The 19,474-nt window shown below is 42.0% G+C and overlaps 1 protein-coding gene across 1 annotated transcript in view; it reads left to right on the top strand.

The window, feature by feature from the left end:
• The window catches only part of ptprfa (protein tyrosine phosphatase receptor type Fa), a 351,241-nt gene that overhangs the window by 66,280 nt on the left and 265,487 nt on the right, over window positions 1-19,474 (top strand). Inside the window, exon 4 of the mRNA XM_047374177.1 lies at window positions 3,683-3,824. Within this exon, the coding sequence (XP_047230133.1) occupies window positions 3,683-3,824 (142 nt within the window). The remainder of the gene's footprint in view (window positions 1-3,682; window positions 3,825-19,474) is intronic.

The following is a 19,474-nucleotide window of genomic DNA, read 5'->3' as shown; positions in this document are numbered from 1 at the left end:
GTTTTACCAAGGGAAATGTGTTTAACAAAACCAATTACTCTCAAAAGTTTTAAAAGTTTTTAGCTGGTGATATCTCAGAAAACAACAAGTGTTTAAATATTTCTGTGCAACACAGAACTGGGAGAAAAAAGGAAACTGCAGAACCAAGCCTTTCATAGTTTTTGTCAGGACCTGATATAAGGTACAGTGTAAATCAACATGCTGCATGAATCAGAAGAGGGAAGAAAAACCTAATATAACCTCTTCCCAGCAGCTGCTGTGAAAAACAATGAATTTGTACTTTCCTCAAGCGTCAGTTAGCACTTGCGGACAAAAACTGCACCAAACTGTAAGTACTGTGTCAGAAACTGTATGAAGACCATCTGCAGTAGAACTAAGCCTGTTTTAATGAGGTCTCTACCCATTAGATTTATGGGATACAAACTCTGACAACAGAAAGTAATACCTGAAGGAGAAACCCATCAGGTTTTACGCATGCGCTGGGTTTTTAAAAAAACGCTCCTTCATGAGATCTGTCCTGAGAATAACATAGAAACACTTGGTTACTGCTGAGTTTTGGAGATGTTGTAACTTCCTCTGCTTTTAATAACTTTTAATAACTAGAATAATTGACCCTGAATATTCCACAATGAAAGAGAACTTGTTTCTCTAAAATAATTAACTGGAAAGTATCAAATGAGTTAAGTTATCACCCTTTTAAAGATACTTTTCTAACCCTAAAATAATATTTTAACCCGCTATATCTGTTAACGTCAAGCAAGCGTCACATGAGCAGCGGTTAATAAGCGTTCTTCGTTGCAGAAAATAGGAAAAGATTTATGTAAATGTGTGTGTGTTTGTACGTTACCCCCATCAGTTTCTTAATCGCTCCAGAGTCAGACTGTCATGGCACACAGTCCTCTATCAGTCCAAAAAACAACCAGGCCCTTCCCCGGTCTGTTGGTGGGACATTCAATCATTCTTTGTCCACTTTAACTTCTCCAGGAGGGAGAAAGAAGAAACTTTGCTCCGGTTTCTCTTCTGCCTGCATAAGATGTGCTTTCAATATAAATCCAGTGTATCACTCTTCTGGCTCTTGCAAACAGCATGGATCGTTGTCCATCTCAGTGGGTCCAGACTTCTTCTGAGTTTCGTTTTTGGTGGAAACTCACACTGCGATTTTCAACAGGCAGGCAGACAGGAAGGCAGATCTCTCTCTTTCAGGCCGTGCTGGAGAAGAGTCTCTGGCGGAGTAGCCATGGAGAAGGGCAGGTTTCTAAAATCCAGACTCAAAAGAGAGGTAAAAGAAAAAGTTTAGTATAGGTTCAGATTTTGCACAAAGAAATATTATCAGTCAGTCAGTCAGTTGTCCCCCTGCCTGTCACTTCCTTTCATAACATGCACTATACTCCTTTCTAAAACAACTTTCTTTTCGCATCTCTAATGTCCCTTTTCACTTTTACCTTCTTTTCCGACTGATCACAATATTTAAGACAAACGAAACATCCTTCAAGAAAGTTTAAACTTTTGTTTAGTTTTTTTTAAACTTATTTACACTTAAACTTCCACGCTGTGAAAAACCCATGTTATCTTCCAAATTAAAACACATTTAACACAATCATCCCCACTTTTTCCTTTCATTATTTTATAAATCAGAGTATGAAGAAGGAGACACCCCTGATGCCTCAAGGTTCCGGAACCGTTTTTTTTTACCCGTTCAGCCGTCTGGCTTTTCTCCTTTATGAGGTGTAGAAAATTTCTAAAAACCACCCGCAAAACCCTGTGTTCTGCTTTATCCCATTGTTACCAATGAGAACAATTCCTTTGCAGGGTAACCGGGCCCTCAGCTGATGTCCTCCCTCTCGCAACTCTGGAACCTAATTAATTAGTTAGGAGATGATGGTTAATGTGTAATAAAAATAATAATATACATTATATCATACAGAGCAACTTCTCACCCAGATATATTTGAAGACAAATAGTTCGGATCCAATCGGCCAGAAGCCGCAGGCGGGCACCAGAACTCCCCTCCGTAAAATGGAGGTGGACTGAGGACAACGTCTCCAGGCTGGCCAGGCGTCCATGTCCCATCCTGCGGTCTCCTCTGGCACGTTAGATCCTGTTCGTGACGCTAAAATTGTTGTGGAATTTTCTTATCAAAGTGGAGAGAAGTTGACTCATAACAAGAGAAAATCCGGACTTTGTCTTTATAAGTTTTATTCAAAGGCATTCAGCGTTTGAATGACTCTGTCACCGAGCAAGTCAGTTGAGCAGAGCCCCGATCAACATTTACACACAGTATTTATACCAGAACATGACAGTGTTATCTCAACTTCAAAGAGTCTGTGTTTTATGACCCCAGACCCTTCTCGGGTTCAGAGGTGACAAGGTTACCTAGGAACAACCATCTACTCTCCCCGAGCCATCACCCTAACAAATGGCCTTAACCATTAAACTTCTGATAATGGCTTTTACAGCTTCCTCCACTAACACAGATGTTCACAGGAGTGAGGTAACCCAAAGGTCATACACTGTGGAATGCTTACTGCAAGAATTTCCATCACAAAACCCAATGTACTAAACTTTATGTCAAACTGTAGGTCATTTGTCCTTATAATGTGCGTTAGTGAGGATGATGATCCTGTCGTAACCAAAGTGAAAACATTAGCATTTATACTATCATTATGATGTGTGTGTAAAAGCTCATCTATAAGTAATAGTAAGCAAGGTTATTCTTAACATTTCCTTGGGTTAGATTGTTTTCTTGTATCTCTGTTCATGTTCTTATTACCACTCCTTGCCACAGCCAGCTTGCAATCTGCTTTATTCAGTCCACCTGCTCCTTGTAATCAGTCTTACTGCTTTCACCTTTGTCATTTGTCTATATATACTCTTCAGTTCTGTTTGTTCCCTGCTGATTTATGCTTCTGTTCATGCTGTGCTCATTGAGACCATGCCTGCTCTGTTTTTGCCAAGCCACTTGTTTCATGCCATGTCTGCCATTTTCCAGCATCATCTACCCAATTCCATGTCTGTAAGTTTTTTGCTTTTCAGTTATTAAATCATTTGAATCTCCATGCCATCTGCCCCTGCTTGCAATCTTTTTTTAAATATAAAATACAATTAAGTAAACACTCAAGGTGGATCTGGTGCAAACATTAGGTTAAAAATGGGAAAAGCTGCTGGTGGCCACTCTGAAGTGTAGTGGAGGATGTATCTTTGGGCACCTTTGGACAATAATTCAGCAAATAAATTCTGTTGAAGTGAACCTGAACTGAATTAGAGGCAAAACAACTGGTTGACTTTAGTTTGAACTGTATTTGTAAATTGTAAAACCAGGGATTTCTATATGTTTCTCCTATTAGTGCCAAATGTATGGAGCCTGGCAAGTGTCAGCAGGTAAAAAAAAAAAAGCTGGTTGAAATCTGTGCTCACGCTTTACTAAACTGCGCGCATGATTTGCAAAACTAAACTCATAGTTTATCACACCGTGCAGACGGATTGCAGAAACTTAGAGTTTAGTGATCTGTGCGGACAGATGGCAAAATTGAGCACAAAGTTTAATAAAGCGTGAGCATGGATTTCCATTGACTTAGTTTTTTTTTGTTTTTCTTTCAGTACAAATGCCTTTTGTGGATGGCTGAAATAAACGGAATGAGAAATCTTACAGGTATTCTTTTTAACCCTTTTTTGCTCTGTCCAGGTTAAAGAGTTTGATGACAAGTCAGGCTCAGTGCTACGTATCCAGCCTTTGAGAGCCAACCGTGATGAGGCCATCTATGAATGCACAGCCACCAACAGTGCTGGAGAGATCTCTGCATGTGGCAAACTTGTTGTTTTAGAGGGTAAGATCTGTTTTTGGTCATCCTTCCACTCACTTAAAAGAGAGCAGGTTATTGTCTCTGTTAATGTGTCTGCACTCTGTTTCACAAACCTTTTGGTTTAAAAATAAATCAATTCTATAAGTGATAGCAAATATAAGTTCTGCACAAAATTCTTGGTTCTTCACTCTCTTGTACTTTGCATGTTTTTGTGTGTTTGTTATGCTCTTTGCCACCATTCTGTGGTCACTATCAATAGAAAGGAACTCCTTAGCATCAGGCAGTCCTCTATAAGTATTTTTCTCCATTTGTGCATCGAGCCCAATTTTTTTTAAAGACTCTCTATGGGATTTATCAGGGAAGCGGACATTGTAAATGGACAGGTGAGCTTCGACAACAAAAAGTATGCACACCCTTGCCCTTAATTCCAGATGTTTTGAGTGGACTGCAGCGCGGAGCTCTTGGAAACAAAGAGAGGAGGTGGGATCTGCTTTTACTTGAGGAAAGGTTAGTGTACTGATGTCCCAGTCTTACAGAAGACAAGTAGTCCTCAACTGGAGTCATTTTAATAGACTGTAAACATTTTTATTGACCGAGGGATTTCTCGTTTGGTTTGGCCAGTGCTTACATTCCACCACAATTCTGCACACGAAAAGCTGAAAAACGCCTCACTAGGCTGGTAACAGATGTGGAGAAAAAAAACAACCAGAGTCTTATTATTGTTCTTAGGGATTTTAACAGTGCCAACCTCTCTGAACTTCTAAAATGCAGGCATCACATTAGGTGTTCCACCAGAGATTAAAAGCACACGGACCACTGTTAACGTCACTTTAACAGATGCATATCGTGCTGCCAGCAGGGCTGCTTTGGGATTTTGTGATCCCCGTTTGCTTCATCTTATTTCTTTTTTTTTTTAAATGTGTCCTGTCACGGCTTTTCAGGGATACCCTATGCAGCAGATGGCTGCCTACATGTGCCAGGGCAGTTTTGTTTTATAAGAAGCATATCTCAAGATGGCAGCCTAATTGTGTGCCATTAACTATTAATTCCAGATTCAGTCCAGCAACAGAGTAGGCAGGCCACACTGATGTTATAATAACCTGTGTTTGAATGACCTTCAACCATTTGAGTAAGTGTGTGTGTGTGTTGAGCATATATGTAAAAATATGTTTGTGTGTGTGTGTGTGTGAATGCAAATTTGTAGCCTGTAAGGGTAAATTTATCGAACAGTAGAAGGCCTGCAATCCAAAGCACCTAGGAGTGTCAGGATCTGTCTGTTAGGTTTGTGTTTGTTTATTTTTGCTCAGCCAGGTGCTTTTCTGTTTATTTCTGGTTCTTGTTTATGTTAGTCTACTCATTGTTTTCATGTATTTTGGTCACCTCCATGCTCTCCTTGCTCGTTTGTGTTAATTGGTCACTCCCTCTGTCTCCCTGCAGCCCTGGGACACACCTGTGCCATATTCATTTCTGATTACCTTGTCTCCCAGTTCATTGGTTCTCACTTCACTTCCCTCAGTTTATAAGCACTCTAGTTAGCATTATTCTCCAATGGTTCCTTTCATTAGCACCCCGTTGTCATTCTGTCAATACCCCTGTTATCTACCCTGTGTCTTTTCCCTGTTCCAGTCCGGATTCCTAGTGATGTCAAAATGAATCTTTTTGAAGCATAGAATCATTTTGAACCATTGTGTCATAAAGTGGTTCACTACCCAAAGATTTATTCAACTCCCTTGGGTGACATCTACTGGCAGTAGCAATTGTTGCACCAAATGGAACCCCGCGAATGTGATGCACCTCTTGTGTAAATAATAGCACTTATGTATGTATATATGTGTATTGTACATATGTGTTTTTAGTAACTCATTAAAGATTCTGAGTAATTAACTCAAGAAAAAAATAATAATTTAAAAACCATGTGAACTGTAGGGGATTCCAGATGAAAAATAGCCATTAGGCCAAGTCTGGGTTCTTTAACTTGAATTGTCATATGTTTTATGTCCCACTGTCCCATTTTAAATAACTAACTAAAAAAAATAAAGTGAGAATTTTTGATTTGTCATTCAGATTTTCTTTGGGAGTGTGCTTGATGTACTGATGTACTGTGCTCCAACATGAGTATTAGTGGAACTACTTTGGAGCCTGATACTCTTTGCTCTAGGGAGAGCTCCACAGTCGCTGTCTGAAACTGTGACAACATAGTGATGCACTGAGCCGTTGCCTCATATTCATTGGCTGTTAAAGGATCCAATTCTGTACCCAGAGCTGCTGCCACTGCTTCTTTCTGATCATATATGCGCTGTAGTATATCAAAAGTCCTATTCCACCAGGTTTCCACTTCCTGCATCAATTTCATTACAGGGCGTCCCATTTGCATTGCACCTGCTGAAGGCACTCCTTGGCTGTGGTGCTGCTTTTAAAATATGTGAAAATCCTCCGCACTCTTGAGCGGATGTCATCGAGCCCAGGAGTCGCATCACCCTAACAGATGCCCTTAACCATTAAACCTCTGATAATGGCTTTTACAGCTTCCTCCTCTAACACAGATGTTCACTGGAGTGAGGTAAACCAAAGGTCATACACTGTGGAATGCTTACTGCAAGAATTTCCTTCACACTCCCTTCTTCTGATTACAAGATAATCACAACTAAAGGAAAATTCTTCAAAACCATCACCCCTCTCAGCTAACAGATAATCCAAAGCCATTCTAGTTTGCAAACTCATCGTTCTAATAGCTTAGGCTGATTGAAGTATAAGTTGTGACCGTAGGTAGTAAGTGAGCTAGATAACATACTCCAGACCAAGTAGCAGGCAGATACAGATATGATCTATTTCCACACATCCAACCCATGTTCTTAGGACACAAAAACCCATCTCTACTAGGAAAAGTAACAAGAACCCTGGTTAATTTACCTGCCATGCCATACAATTAACCTCCATCCGGTAAGGCTGTAAGATTAAGAGTTAACACAAAGGGATCTGGAGCCAAAGATTCTGAAATAGTATAACGATCAGTCCCGACAGGACAAGGTCTAGATGTATTAATGTGGGTCAAGGCACATGAAACTGGTATAAAAGTTTTACAACCCTCCGTCTTTCCAAGGAAATAAGGTGTACTTTCCTCCTGTGTAATACAAATATCTGGATCTTTAATCGGATTTCTAATACCCTGAATTCTATAAAGAGTTCCTGTAGAAGCACACGTTAAATTAGTCTCACTAGAAAATTTACTAACATTTCTGCTTTTTCTTACAGTATAATTCCTCACAGTTTTGATGCATCAGTTGCCACCATACATTATCAGTATGATCATAGTAGTCAGAAAAGTGATGAATCTCTCTTCGAATCCGCTGATGAGTATTATTAGTCAGATTAACCACACATTGTCTTTGCTGTACCTTTTCCCAAAATGAACACAGGAGTTATAAAAATACTTGCAATACCAATCATTAGCATCAGAACAAACCATCGTCCATATAGCTGCATCGTGACCTTGAAGTGGAATGTCCTTTCTTCTGGTACTGAAAGCAAACAGTGTTTTTTCAAAGAAAACAAATTATAAACACAACTTAAAAAACAAAAAAAAACAAAAAATCCTGCTGACTCCTGAGTGGCTTCAAGCTGCCCTGTTACCAGTCTGGTACAGGTGGGCGGTCGTAGGAAGCTCCTCTAGAAATATATTTAGAAACAGGAACTCTAACCTGCTGGAAGTTAGGCTTCCATAGTCCAACTAAACAACGGTGGAAATGAACACATTCAAATTTGTAATAATACCATAATGATAAACATAAAAGTTAGATAAAAGCATCCGAGATATCCTCCTCAGAGTCAGTCTCGCTGTCAAAGTGGGAGGAAAGAATCTCTCACTGTGGTGTGTGTGCAGTGAGGCACACACCTTATGATGACCTTATGATTTCTAACTTTCAGGCAATGCGATGGCCTTAAGTAGATTCTGAAATATCGTTGCACTGCCCAAGGGATTATTGTGCCCTTGTAAGAGGAGTGTTCTTCAACCACCTGTTCAATCACTCGCCAGTGATCAGCTTACAGTTCTTTGTCTTGTGGTGGTCCGCTGTCCTCACACCTTTCAGCCATGGATGATCCAGTTAGCACTTGCGGACAAAAACTGCACCAAACTGTAAATACTGTGTCAGAAACTGTATGAAGACCATCTGCAGTAGAACTAAGCCTGTTTTAATGAGGTCTATACCCATTAGATTTATGGAATACAAAATCTGACAACAGATAATTATACCTGAAGGAGAAACCCATCAGGTTTTACGCATTCGCTGGGTTTTAAAAATACTCCTTCATAAGATCTGTCCTGAGAATAACATCATTATCTCACTGTCAGGTGTCACAGCATTTACTGCCAATGTGACAAAATGTTGAGGTACAGGACCAACTGGAAGCTTCCACTGATATACATATAAGGGTTGATCTGGGGCCCAATGTACTGCAGTGTAGTCATAGTCAAAGTCCTTCTGAGTTTGAACTGTCAGTCCATCAGGGTTTGAAATAATAGCAATATTTAATCTGCACATCAAATTTCTACCCATCAAATTTAAAGGACACAAAGGAGACACCAAAAAGGAGTGTTTTAACTGCACTCCCTGTGGATTGGAACACTTTAGAGGAACCGAAAAACTTTCCCTAACTGTTTCACCTGAAGCAGACAGAATGAACATAACGACCACTCAATTTTGGCTGCTCTTTGATGCATTTAGCTGATAACACAGAGTGTGTCGCTCCTGAATCTACAACAAAATAAATTTCTTCATCCATCACCATCATAGAAAACATAGGCATTCTTTTAAAAGCAGGGTTCTGTGTATGGAGATACGTGCCTGGTAAAACTACGGAGGCACCTTCTAAGTGTAATATGGCCTCTGTAAGCAACCTATGTGAATCAGTATCATCATGCAACTGTGTGTGTGTTTGTGGAACCTCACGCTCCTTAAGAGACCCCTCCTCAATGCGAGTGACAGCCAGATCCAGGGTCCCGTCCTCCCCCTGTCAGTTACCGGTGTCCGGCCGCTGCAGTTTCTCTGGACATTCATTCCTCCAGTGTCCCAACTTTCCACAGTTATGGCAAGCATTGGAGCGGGACCACTGTCCCCTTCCCCGACCTTTGCCCCGGCGTCCCCAGCCTCGTCCTCGAGGAAAAGAACCACGTTGATTTGTACTGCAGTACAGGGTCAAGGCAGCATTATGCAAATCAGTCTCTCTTTTGTCAATTTGTTTCTTCTTCCTCTCGTTGATGACATCATCGCTGTGTAAAGCATTTCTTTTCAGCTCCTCAAAACGCACCCCATGTCTCCAACCAATATAAAGAGTCTTAGTTTGTGCTGCGATCTCAGGGAGAAGTCCTTCCATAATATATCTATATCCACACAGCATCTTTTCCCAAGGGCCCAAAACAGTAAAGTCAGCGGGGCACTCCATACCTGAATGTTTATTGAATGCTTCTTCCGTCCGGTAAAGAAAATCGGCGACAGTCTCATCAGGACGTTGTTTAACTTGTTGTAGTACGGCACAATCACGCTTCTGTGGAAATTTTGTGATCAAGTCAGTGCACAAATGTTCTATGGCATTATACCATGGCCCATTACGATGATTTAAATCACCATTTTCACCTCCAGTTGTCACGCCAAGGCGCACTGCAGGATCTGGCAATCTCAGACCAACTAACTCTCCAGGTTTGATTTTTGCTGCAAGGAGCCGGCGAATTTCTGTGCCGGTAGGTCTCATTTCATGGCATAAAGCTTTAAATTCTGTAGCAAACTTTCTTCCGTCTTCTATTGGATCTGGAAGTAACGCAGTGCTGGCTTGGATGTCTGCTGCAGTCCACGGTCGAAACACCAACTGAGGCTCATTTGTTCCAGCTACTTCCAACATAGGGCATTGATACTCTCCTTCCTGTTTTTTATCTTCTCCTCGTTGTCTTCCACTTCGTAGCCATGTAAACTCATGAAAGCTAACAGGAGACGAGAGGAAAGGTATTTTCTGGTCCTTTGATGATCCCGGTCGCTGCTCATCTGTAGGCTGGTGCATAATCACACCTTCCGCTCCACTGTAAAGATGGATGTAGACAGGAGGGTGAAGCATCACTAGGTCTATATGGAGGTGGAAACGTGGGATCATCAACGGCACGACCAGCATTGTCATACCTGTTTCCCACGTCCCCGGACAAATCTTTTCCCCCTGCCATCTGTTTCAATTTGGACTTTCTTTCCCTACACATAGCCCCATTCATTCCAACATTTTACCCATTTTTCTCTCTGATCTAAATCAGGGAAAAGGTTAGGGTTCATGTGTCTTGATTTTAAACAGAGAGGGAGTGAGGACTTGGTAATCATAACTCATTCGTCTCCCACATATTCCTTTCTGTGGCATGTAGGAGGGAAAAGCACTTAGAGCAGACATGAGTGATAAACAATACAAAAGTTTTCAAACCCTAACACTATTTATCATCATCAATCATTTGGGACAACATTGGATCATTCAGAGATCCTCATTGAACTTCTGGAGTGAGTTTGAAGCACTGAAAGTAAAGGAGGCCGAATAACATTGCACGCCCCACTTTTCAGTTTTTTATTTGTTAAAAAAGTTTGACACATTCAATAAATTTCATTCCACCTCACGATTGTGTCCCACTTGTTGTTGATTCTTCACAAAAAATTTGAATTTATATCTTTATGTATGAAGCCTGAAATCTGGCTTGAGGTTGACCAGTTCAAAGGGGCCGAGTACTTTCGCAAGGTACTGTACGGTGTAGCCACAGCTGCCCTGGGGCACAGTGACAGAACTGAGGCTACCATACAAGGCATTTACTTCCAACCGTGTTCAGAACTGACTAAGCCTTTTGGATGAGAGGCAAAATGTTTTTAAGAAACAAGAGTCTGTGCTGTGTTCATCCATCAATGTGTGGTTCGGCTCAGTCACAAAACAGGACAAAGCCAGACAGCAGTCCCCACACATCCTAGACACGGGGGGGGGGGTTGCTTATGTGGTTCCTTTGTCATGGGCAGGTGAACTGATGTCGGCTGGGTGTTTATTTCGTGCTACTGAACTGTCTGATTCCATTCTGAATAAACATGCTACCAGTTAGGGTGACCCAGAATTATCTTATGCTTGTCTTATCGGTGATTTGAATGGTGTGACTTGGCAGCAGCAAGGCCGGTTACACTTAGAAGCAGAAAATTTAAAGACATCCAAGTTTTTCTGTATTCGAGACATGCTTGTAGTCTATCTAACTGGTTGGGCTCATCAGGATTTATGGATAAATAAAACTGAGTATCATCAACATAACAGTGCATCCCATGCTGCCTGATAATTTTACCTATTGAAAGCATATATATAGTGAAGAGAATTGGCCCAAGCACTGAACCCTGTGGTACTCCACAGCTAACCCCGGAGTTAAAAGATAATTTATCATTTACATGGAAAAACTGGATTCTGTCAAACAAAAAAAGATTTCAACCAGCCTAGTGCTGTTCCCCTTATCCCTACAGCATGTTCCACTGTTTTTAAGAGAATATGGTGATCAACTGTATCAAATGCAGCACTAAGATCTAATAGAGACACAAGTCTATTGTGAGAAGCCAGGGGAATATCACTGGTGACTTTTACCCATGCTGTTTCAGTTCAATGAGCTCTGACACTTCACTGAAACTCTTCAAACAGATTATTACTGTCTAAAAGCTCACACACTTGATTAGCAACTATTTTCTTTAAGACTTTTAGATACGAAGTGAAGATTGGATATAGGTTTGTAATTTAGTGGGTCATCTTGATTAAGCAAAGGCTTTTGAAGTAAATGTTTAATTACAGCTACCTTAAAAGCCTGTGGAACCTATCCATGTACTAACGATAGATTAATCAAATCTAGTACGGGGCTGGTAATCAAAGGGAACACTTCCTTAAATAATTTGGTTGGGATTGGGTCTAACGTAAAAATTGAATGTTTAGATAAAGCTTTTTTCGATAACTTAGGAAGCTCCACTGGGTCGAAACAGCCCAAACACAGATCAGTTTCTACTGTTAACTCCAATGATGTCTCACTTACTGAGAATGAAGTAATCATGTTTGGGAGTATGCCAGTGATTAAAAAAAAAAATAGAATCAAGTTTATTTAAACATAGCAGTTATTGCTGCTAAGATCCAAGGGAATTGATGGCTCAACAGAGATGAGAAATAAGTTGTTCTACCTTGGTGAAGTATCTTTATATACAACATTTGACTCTTTTCCAGATTAAGTAGGAGTCCTCTAATTGTTTGCCATTTTCTCTCCAATTTTCTAACATTGTGCTTCAAAGTACGCCGCTCTGAATTATTCCAGGGAGCCAACCTCCTATGAATAATTGCCTTCTTTTTCAAGGGGGCTACATTGTCTAATGCACCTTGCAGTGAGGAAGTAACATTATGAACAAGAGAATCAGTTTGGGAAGGGGAGGAAACAAAAGTATTACCCTCATCTGTGTTTTTCTGTGATAACGAGAAAATTAAAAACGGAACAGATTCTTTACAGGTTGTTACAGCATTGTCTGATAATGCTCTTCTTTCAGGTGTGGAGTATTCAGTTAAATTTAACTCAAAGGTTATTGAAAATGGTCAGACAGGACATCAAAATTCCAGATCTGGCTCCGTCCCTTCAACATGCTCAAAAACTCATGATTTTGATAACTTTAGATCCCCCATCCCCTCTAAGCAAACTGACAGAATTTCAAGTCGATCTATCAAAATCTCTAGGAGTTTGATCAAATAGACCCCTTCTCAGTTGGTACAGAGACATCAAAGTCTTGAAGAAGACATGTAGTCCTGTACTTCCCAAATACAGACAGCACATTAATCAGAATCAGAAAAGCTTTATTGCCAAGTACGTTTTTGGACATACAAGGAATTTGTTTTGGTGTAGTCGGTGCAATACAATACAAATTAAACAGTATAAATATATCTACAATATAATATAAATATATGTGCACAGTTTTAAGTGAGTGAGAGTAAATGTAGAGCAGTATAGGATGCGAGAGCAGTACAACAGTGCAGGTGATCAGTGTGCAAGTAAAGCAGAAGTCCAAGCTGAGCGTTAATGTTACACATAGAGTTGCAAGTTACAAGTCCTGGGCTCCACCTGTCAGTGGATCAACACTTTCCTGAAGGGCCGGCAGCAGCAGGTGAGGCTGCGGAGCATCTTCTCCCGCACAAGAACCATCAGCACTGGCGCCCCCAGAGGTGTGTTCTCTTCCCACTCCTCTTTTCCCTCTACACAAACGACTGCATCTCAGCGAACCTGTTTGTGAAACTCCTGAAGTTTGCAGATGACACCACTATTATTGGACTGATCCAGGACAGTGATGAGTCTGCATACAGACATGGATTGGCTGGTACACTGCTGTGGTCAGAACCACTGGGAACTTAACTCACTTAAAACCGTGGAGATGATGGTGGACTTTTGGAGAAAACCACGCCCCACATACCCCCCTCACCATTCTCAACAACACTGTATCTACTGTGGACCACTTCCGGTTCCTAGGAACCACCATTTCTTGAAACCTGAAATGATCCTCACACATAGACAATGTTCGGAAGAAGGCCCAGCAGAGACTGTTCTTCCTGAGGCAACTCAAAAAGTACAATCTTCCACAGGAGCTGCTGCTCATCTTCTACACTGCATGATTCAGTCTATCCTGTCTTTGTCCATCTCAGTGTGGCTTGGTTCATCCACAAAACAGGACAGCTGCAACAAACAATCAGGACTGCAGAAAGGATCATCAGGGCTGACCTTCCCTCCATCCAGGACTTATACAGATCTAGGGTCAGGAACAGGGCAGACCCCACACATCCTTCTCACAAACTGTTTAGGCTTTTACCTTTAGGTCGGCACTACAGAGCGCTGTCTGCTAAAACCAGTCGCCTCAGAGAGTTTCTTCCCCAAGGCTGTTTCTCTGATGAACTTGACAGTCAGTGTTCCAGAATAACACCATGCATCCTTGGACTGATCTCATGTTAAATTCCATTGTAAAGTCAATTGTGTATATATGTAAATTAAAAAAATATATTCTTTATTATTGAGAGCAAAGTGTAGCAAAGTCAAATTCCTTGTTTGTTTTTTACAAACTTGGCAATATAGCTGATTCGGAGATGTAACAGGAGCCAATTTGCTCCTCTCAGCCTCTGCTGTGATCATTTTCTCATCAGGCTTTTACTTTTCCTCTTCTATCTTACTGCGGTTAATTGGACAGTTTTAAGTTTTTTGTCCAATCCATCAGGCTGTTTCTTTTCGTGTTCTATTTGTTATTTTTTCTCCTCCAAATATTTCTGCATGTGGTGTAACAAATGTCTGTCCCGCCTAGCGTGATCAAACCTTCCTAAATCTGGGTTTCCTCGCATTCTTTTCCTTCAGGTATTCCATCCATCACAGTTTGTCTAAAATATTGAACTTCTAGCGAGTCACTGTCTGTTTGATACAGGTTTTTACCACCTAATAAAGAAACATGTGTTCGCCCGTCCCAGAAAAATTTAAGCACGGTGTCTGATTTTTTAGATGAGAACATGTTACGAAGCGCGTCTCCCATCCCTCCAGCCCCAGCCTAATAAGGTGTTGCATCGCATTGATAAGAGGTGCGGGCCGCATTCTCAATAACTTGGAGATTACTGCGTGTAGTGCTGTGACCCAAAAGTTGTCATAAATCTCCCAAAGCTAAAGTTATACCAGCTAATAATCTGTATAGTTCATTTAACCATGTCCTCAGTAAACGGATTATTAGGGTTGATGTGCGGTGGTGAAGGCGACACCTCGGTGTCTGTATTAAGTTCCCTGCCATGCGAGCAGCTGCATTAAACGCCTCTGATTTCTCTCTGCCTATATTTCGTGCATATTTTCCCTTATTCAACACACCCATTCTATCCTTTTTGCATTTGTTTGATCCCAATGTTACACCTGTATTTAACTGGCCAGGTAATAAATGGTTAGACTGTGTTATATGTAATTCCCTTCACTTTGACAGCATTTTCCAGACATTCTTTTACTTTATTAACGTCGTGTGAATCTGTATGAGCAATCCAAATACGCTGCAATTCATCTATGTTGTCTTCATTCTACATCGTCAAACTCCCTGTAAATCTCCACCATGCATATTAATATTTGATAACTGCAGCACAAAACCAACCAGTTTTTGAATCACAATACTTGTTTCCTCAACAATTCACACAGCTTGTGCAATGATGTCACCTCTCACTCACAGCCATTCGCAGCCTCACACACACACACACACACACACACACGCACGCGCGCACACACACACACACACACACACACACACACACACACACACACACAAACACACTGTGCACAGCAAGGAGAGAAAAGGGAAATAAAAAGAAAGCAAAGCAGACAGTTGAAACCCGGTTGCCGGCAACATGGAGAAAGGTTCTCAGTTAACTGAGTATAACATTTAGGTCCTGACCAGGGATGTTACTCCCGACCTCCGCGGCTCACATTCTAGTCGCTTATTGACCCCGGCGGAGCTCACCGTCCTATAACTGCATCCTGTTCGAGACGAACGGAACCTCCGGGTGAGCCAACCTGTTTCCTAAGTCCAAACGTCCCCAACTGAACTATATCCACCTTTTGGGTGAGCCAACTCTCGATTGTGGAACTCTCAGCACGATCCGCGACACTGCGTCCGGTAGAAGGGGGGCTAGGCCAGCAGCCAGCAGCCAGCTCTGGGGCACAGAGTTTTTTATCCTAATCGCTCTTTTAAACCGCCTCCGCGCGGCCCATTAAATACACCTCAGGTTCATCACATCATACAGCGGGGAAACCGCCAAATGAAAACCACTTACCTTCGTCCCCGCTGGTGATGTGATCCCATTCGGTTGTGCTCACGACATCCGGGTCACGGCACCAAATTGTTGAGGTAAAATAATTCCACCAGATATAATAATACAGCCTCAACACCCCAGTCTGGATGTCGTGAGAATGAACAGATGAAGAGCAGGAAATAAAGATTAACACAAGTTTAATTTGGTAAATGATAAGTCCAATGATTTCCAATGCAAAAATTGAATACAAGAAGAATAATACAAAGGCAGAAAGATATACCAAAGGCCTTTGGGAGAGACTCAGATCAGCAAAGTGAGGCCGTATCACGAGTGCTCTGCCTTACCATAAAAGTTAAGACGTATTATACCTTTTACTTCAAAGCTTACGGAGTGACCCTCCCCTCCAAGAATTATTACGAAGTCTGTGTCGGCGCTGTAAATTAGCCAACCCCAATGTGAGTACTTTATCTATACCATGCCCAACAGCTCACATTTATTGCTTTACTGCCCATGCAGCCTGGCATTTATGGCTTACAGGTGCTGGGAACATCTTGGGGTTCACCCTTGCTCCAGCCTGAAGCTTGCTGTGACCTGTGACTTCTCTCCCCAAAGCTCACACATTAAATCTCAGTGTTATGTTCACACATGCAGACTGAACACATATATGAAACTAAATTATTTTAATTCTCAACAATTACCATGCAATGTTATTTATGTTTGAGAACCAAGGATTATCTTGAAGAATCTGGAAATGAATTTAAGTTAGTCTTGAAACTAACTTAGGCAATAATTGGTATACCTTCAAGATCAGATACAACATCATTTTAATAAAATAATGTGCTGGAAAAAACGAACCTTCTGGATGACTAATTCTCAACGGTGTTTAATTAGCTGCCTTAATTTAGTACAATAATATTTAAGTGACTCTCCCCAGACACCTCCTCCAGCTCCTCCGGGGGGAGCCCAAGGCGTTCCCAGGCCAGCCGAGAGACATGAGCGTGTCCTGGGCCTGGAACACCTCCCGAGGAAGGCGTCCAGGAGGCATCCGGTATAGATGCCCGAGCCACCTCAACTGGCTCCTCTCTATGTGGAGAAGCAGCGGCTCTACTCCGAGCCCCTCCCGGATGGCCGAGCTCCTCACCCTATCTCTAAGGGAGTGCCTGGCCACCCTATGGAGGAAGTTCATTTCAGCTGCTTGTATCCGGGATCTCGTTCTTTCGGCCATGACCCAAAGTTCATGGCCCATAGGTGAGGGTAGGAACGTAGACCGACCGGTAAATCGAGAGCTTCGCTTTTTGGCTCAGCTCTCTCTTCGCCACAACGGACCGGCACAGCGCCCCCATTACTGTGGCAGCCGCACTGCTCCGTCTGTCGATCTCCCACTCCATTCTTCCCTCACTCGTGAACAAGACCCAGAGATACTTAAACTCCTCCACTTGAGGCAGGAACTCTCCTCCAACCTGAAGAGGACAAGCCACCCTTTTCCGGTTGAGAACCATGGCCTCGGACTTGGAGGAGCTGATCTTCATCCCAGCCGCTTCACACTCGGCTGCGAACCGCCCCAGTGCATGCTGTAGGTCTTGGCTAGATGGGGCCAGCAGGACCACGTCATCTGCAAAAAGAAGAGACGAAATCCTCTGGTCCCCAAACCAGACCCCCTCCGGCCCTTGGCTGCGCCTAGAAATCCTGTCCATAAAAATTATGAACAAGACCCAAAATATTCAAATCAAATTTAAGGAAATATTGTTTTGAATAAGAACAACCTTTCTGGTTAAATGATCTTTAGCGGTGTTTAGTTAGTTATCGCGTTTAGTAAAATTATATTTAGGGAAATATTATTTCCTAGACTAGAAACCAACAACCTTTCTGGGTTAATGATCTTCAGCTGACTCATAAAGTGGGCGAGCACGTGTTCTTAGCCATTAGCAGTTGCAGCTAACAAAGGAAGCTTATAGCTTATTATTAGAATCAAACACATACCTTTAAAATACCACTAATAAAAGGGCTGAAATGCATAAGCGTGTCCGATCTTCTGTGTTTAAAAACCACCATTTAAATAAAGTTTGCCTTAACCTTAAAACACAACACAGAACACATCCTTAGCTGAGTGCTAGTCTGCTAGCACTTACTGTAGCTTAGTTTCTCAACAAAAACAAAAACAATTAAAGCTGCAAGCAGCATTGAGCGGCCCTCGCCGCTCAGCGCAGCTCGGCCTATGTAGCGATCACGGGATCATGGCATCGCCTACTCCACGCCACCGACGATCCTGCCGCTCAGTTCCGCACCTGACCACTAGGCGGCAGTGTGAGCAGGCTTTCATGCAACCTTAGGTCAAGTGGAGTACTGCTCTGGCGAGAAGCATTCAAATTTTGCGAAAATCCGACCATCCTGATGAAAGCTGCACTCACTTGTTTTTTAGTGGGCGGTGCTAAAGTGATGTCATCAATTGACTGTGCGAACAATGTTCAGCATTGATCCACAATGATGCATACTAAATCTGAGGTGGATCCAAAGATGTATGAGGGAGATAGAGCACTTAAAGTGTCCTAAGGGGCCCCGTTGAACCAAATTCCAATGTAATCTAATAAAGCGGTTTGGGGGTTGACTAAGATCAGCCATATTCAATTTGGAGTAAATTGGACCATGTATATGTAATTTAGAGGCAAACGTATGGCCATGGCGTGACATCAGAATTCTCCACCCCACTACAGCCAAACCCTCTAGCCAAACCTGTCAGTACTGGAGACCAACTTAGACCATCATGTTATCTGTCACTAAGGACATGTGAAGGGGATCAAATATGGACCACACTAAGTGAAACATTAGACTTCTGGTTCTAAGGGGGCGGGGCTTTGATGATGTCAGCATTTGACCATTCAATATTATTCAGGGCCTCCTATGGATCATTCCCAGAAAATTTTGTGTCTCTGTGACAGTGACAGTTTTATGTTTGATGGCGAGAAGTCATATTTTAGGTGTTGGCCATGCCCACATACTTTCATGTAGCAAAAAGCTTTTGATAACTTTTAATCCCCAATGCCTTAAGACTATACTGATTGATTTTGAGGTCTGTAAGTTGAAAGCTGTAGGAGTAGTTCGCTCTGATTCGACATGTGTAAATGAGAGCAAATGGCGTCTTTGATCCAAAATGGCAGAATTTCTGTGGGGTTTGGACTATCGGTCCAGAGACTTTTTTGTAGGTCCTGAGAAGTTACATAAGTGTACCAAATTTTATAAGCCTTGGACAAAGCATGCCTTGGGGCTGGTTGTTTTAGTGCTTCTAGAGGGCGCTGTGGAGCAATTAGGCCACGCCCACCACTTATTTCAATGGATATCTTTAGGGGGCTAGACCAATATCAATCATATTGAGTTTGGTGGTGATCGGCTGAAAACTGTGGAAATCAGAGGCAAACTTAAGGTCATGGCATAACGTATCATTTCGCCACACCGCCACAGCCACACCCTCCCGCGTAAAGTGTCTGTGTTCCACACCAACTTACACCATCTTGTTGTCTGTCACTGGAGACAGTTTCGTGTTGATTAGGTGACGGGGGTGAAATATGGACCTTTCAGACTAAAACATGACACTTCCTGTTCTCAGGGGGCGGGGCTTAGATGATGTCAAGATTTGACCATTGAATATTGTTCAGGGCCAGATGTGGATCAATACCAGAATGTTTTGTGTCTCTCTGACTTTCCTTGTAGGAGCTATAACAATTTATATTTTTTGGCAAGTTGTCAAACTTTGAGGCCTGGCTCCGCCCCCTCAACATGGTCAAAAACTCACAATTTTGATAACCTTAGATCCCCCATCCCTTCTGAGGAAACTGACCAAATTTCAAGCTGATCGT

Source organism: Girardinichthys multiradiatus, chromosome 9 (genome assembly GCF_021462225.1).
Source record: "Girardinichthys multiradiatus isolate DD_20200921_A chromosome 9, DD_fGirMul_XY1, whole genome shotgun sequence".
NCBI lineage: Eukaryota > Metazoa > Chordata > Actinopteri > Cyprinodontiformes > Goodeidae > Girardinichthys > Girardinichthys multiradiatus.
Note: the sequence above shows the minus strand (reverse complement) of the source record. Positions and strands in the feature narration are given on the sequence as shown.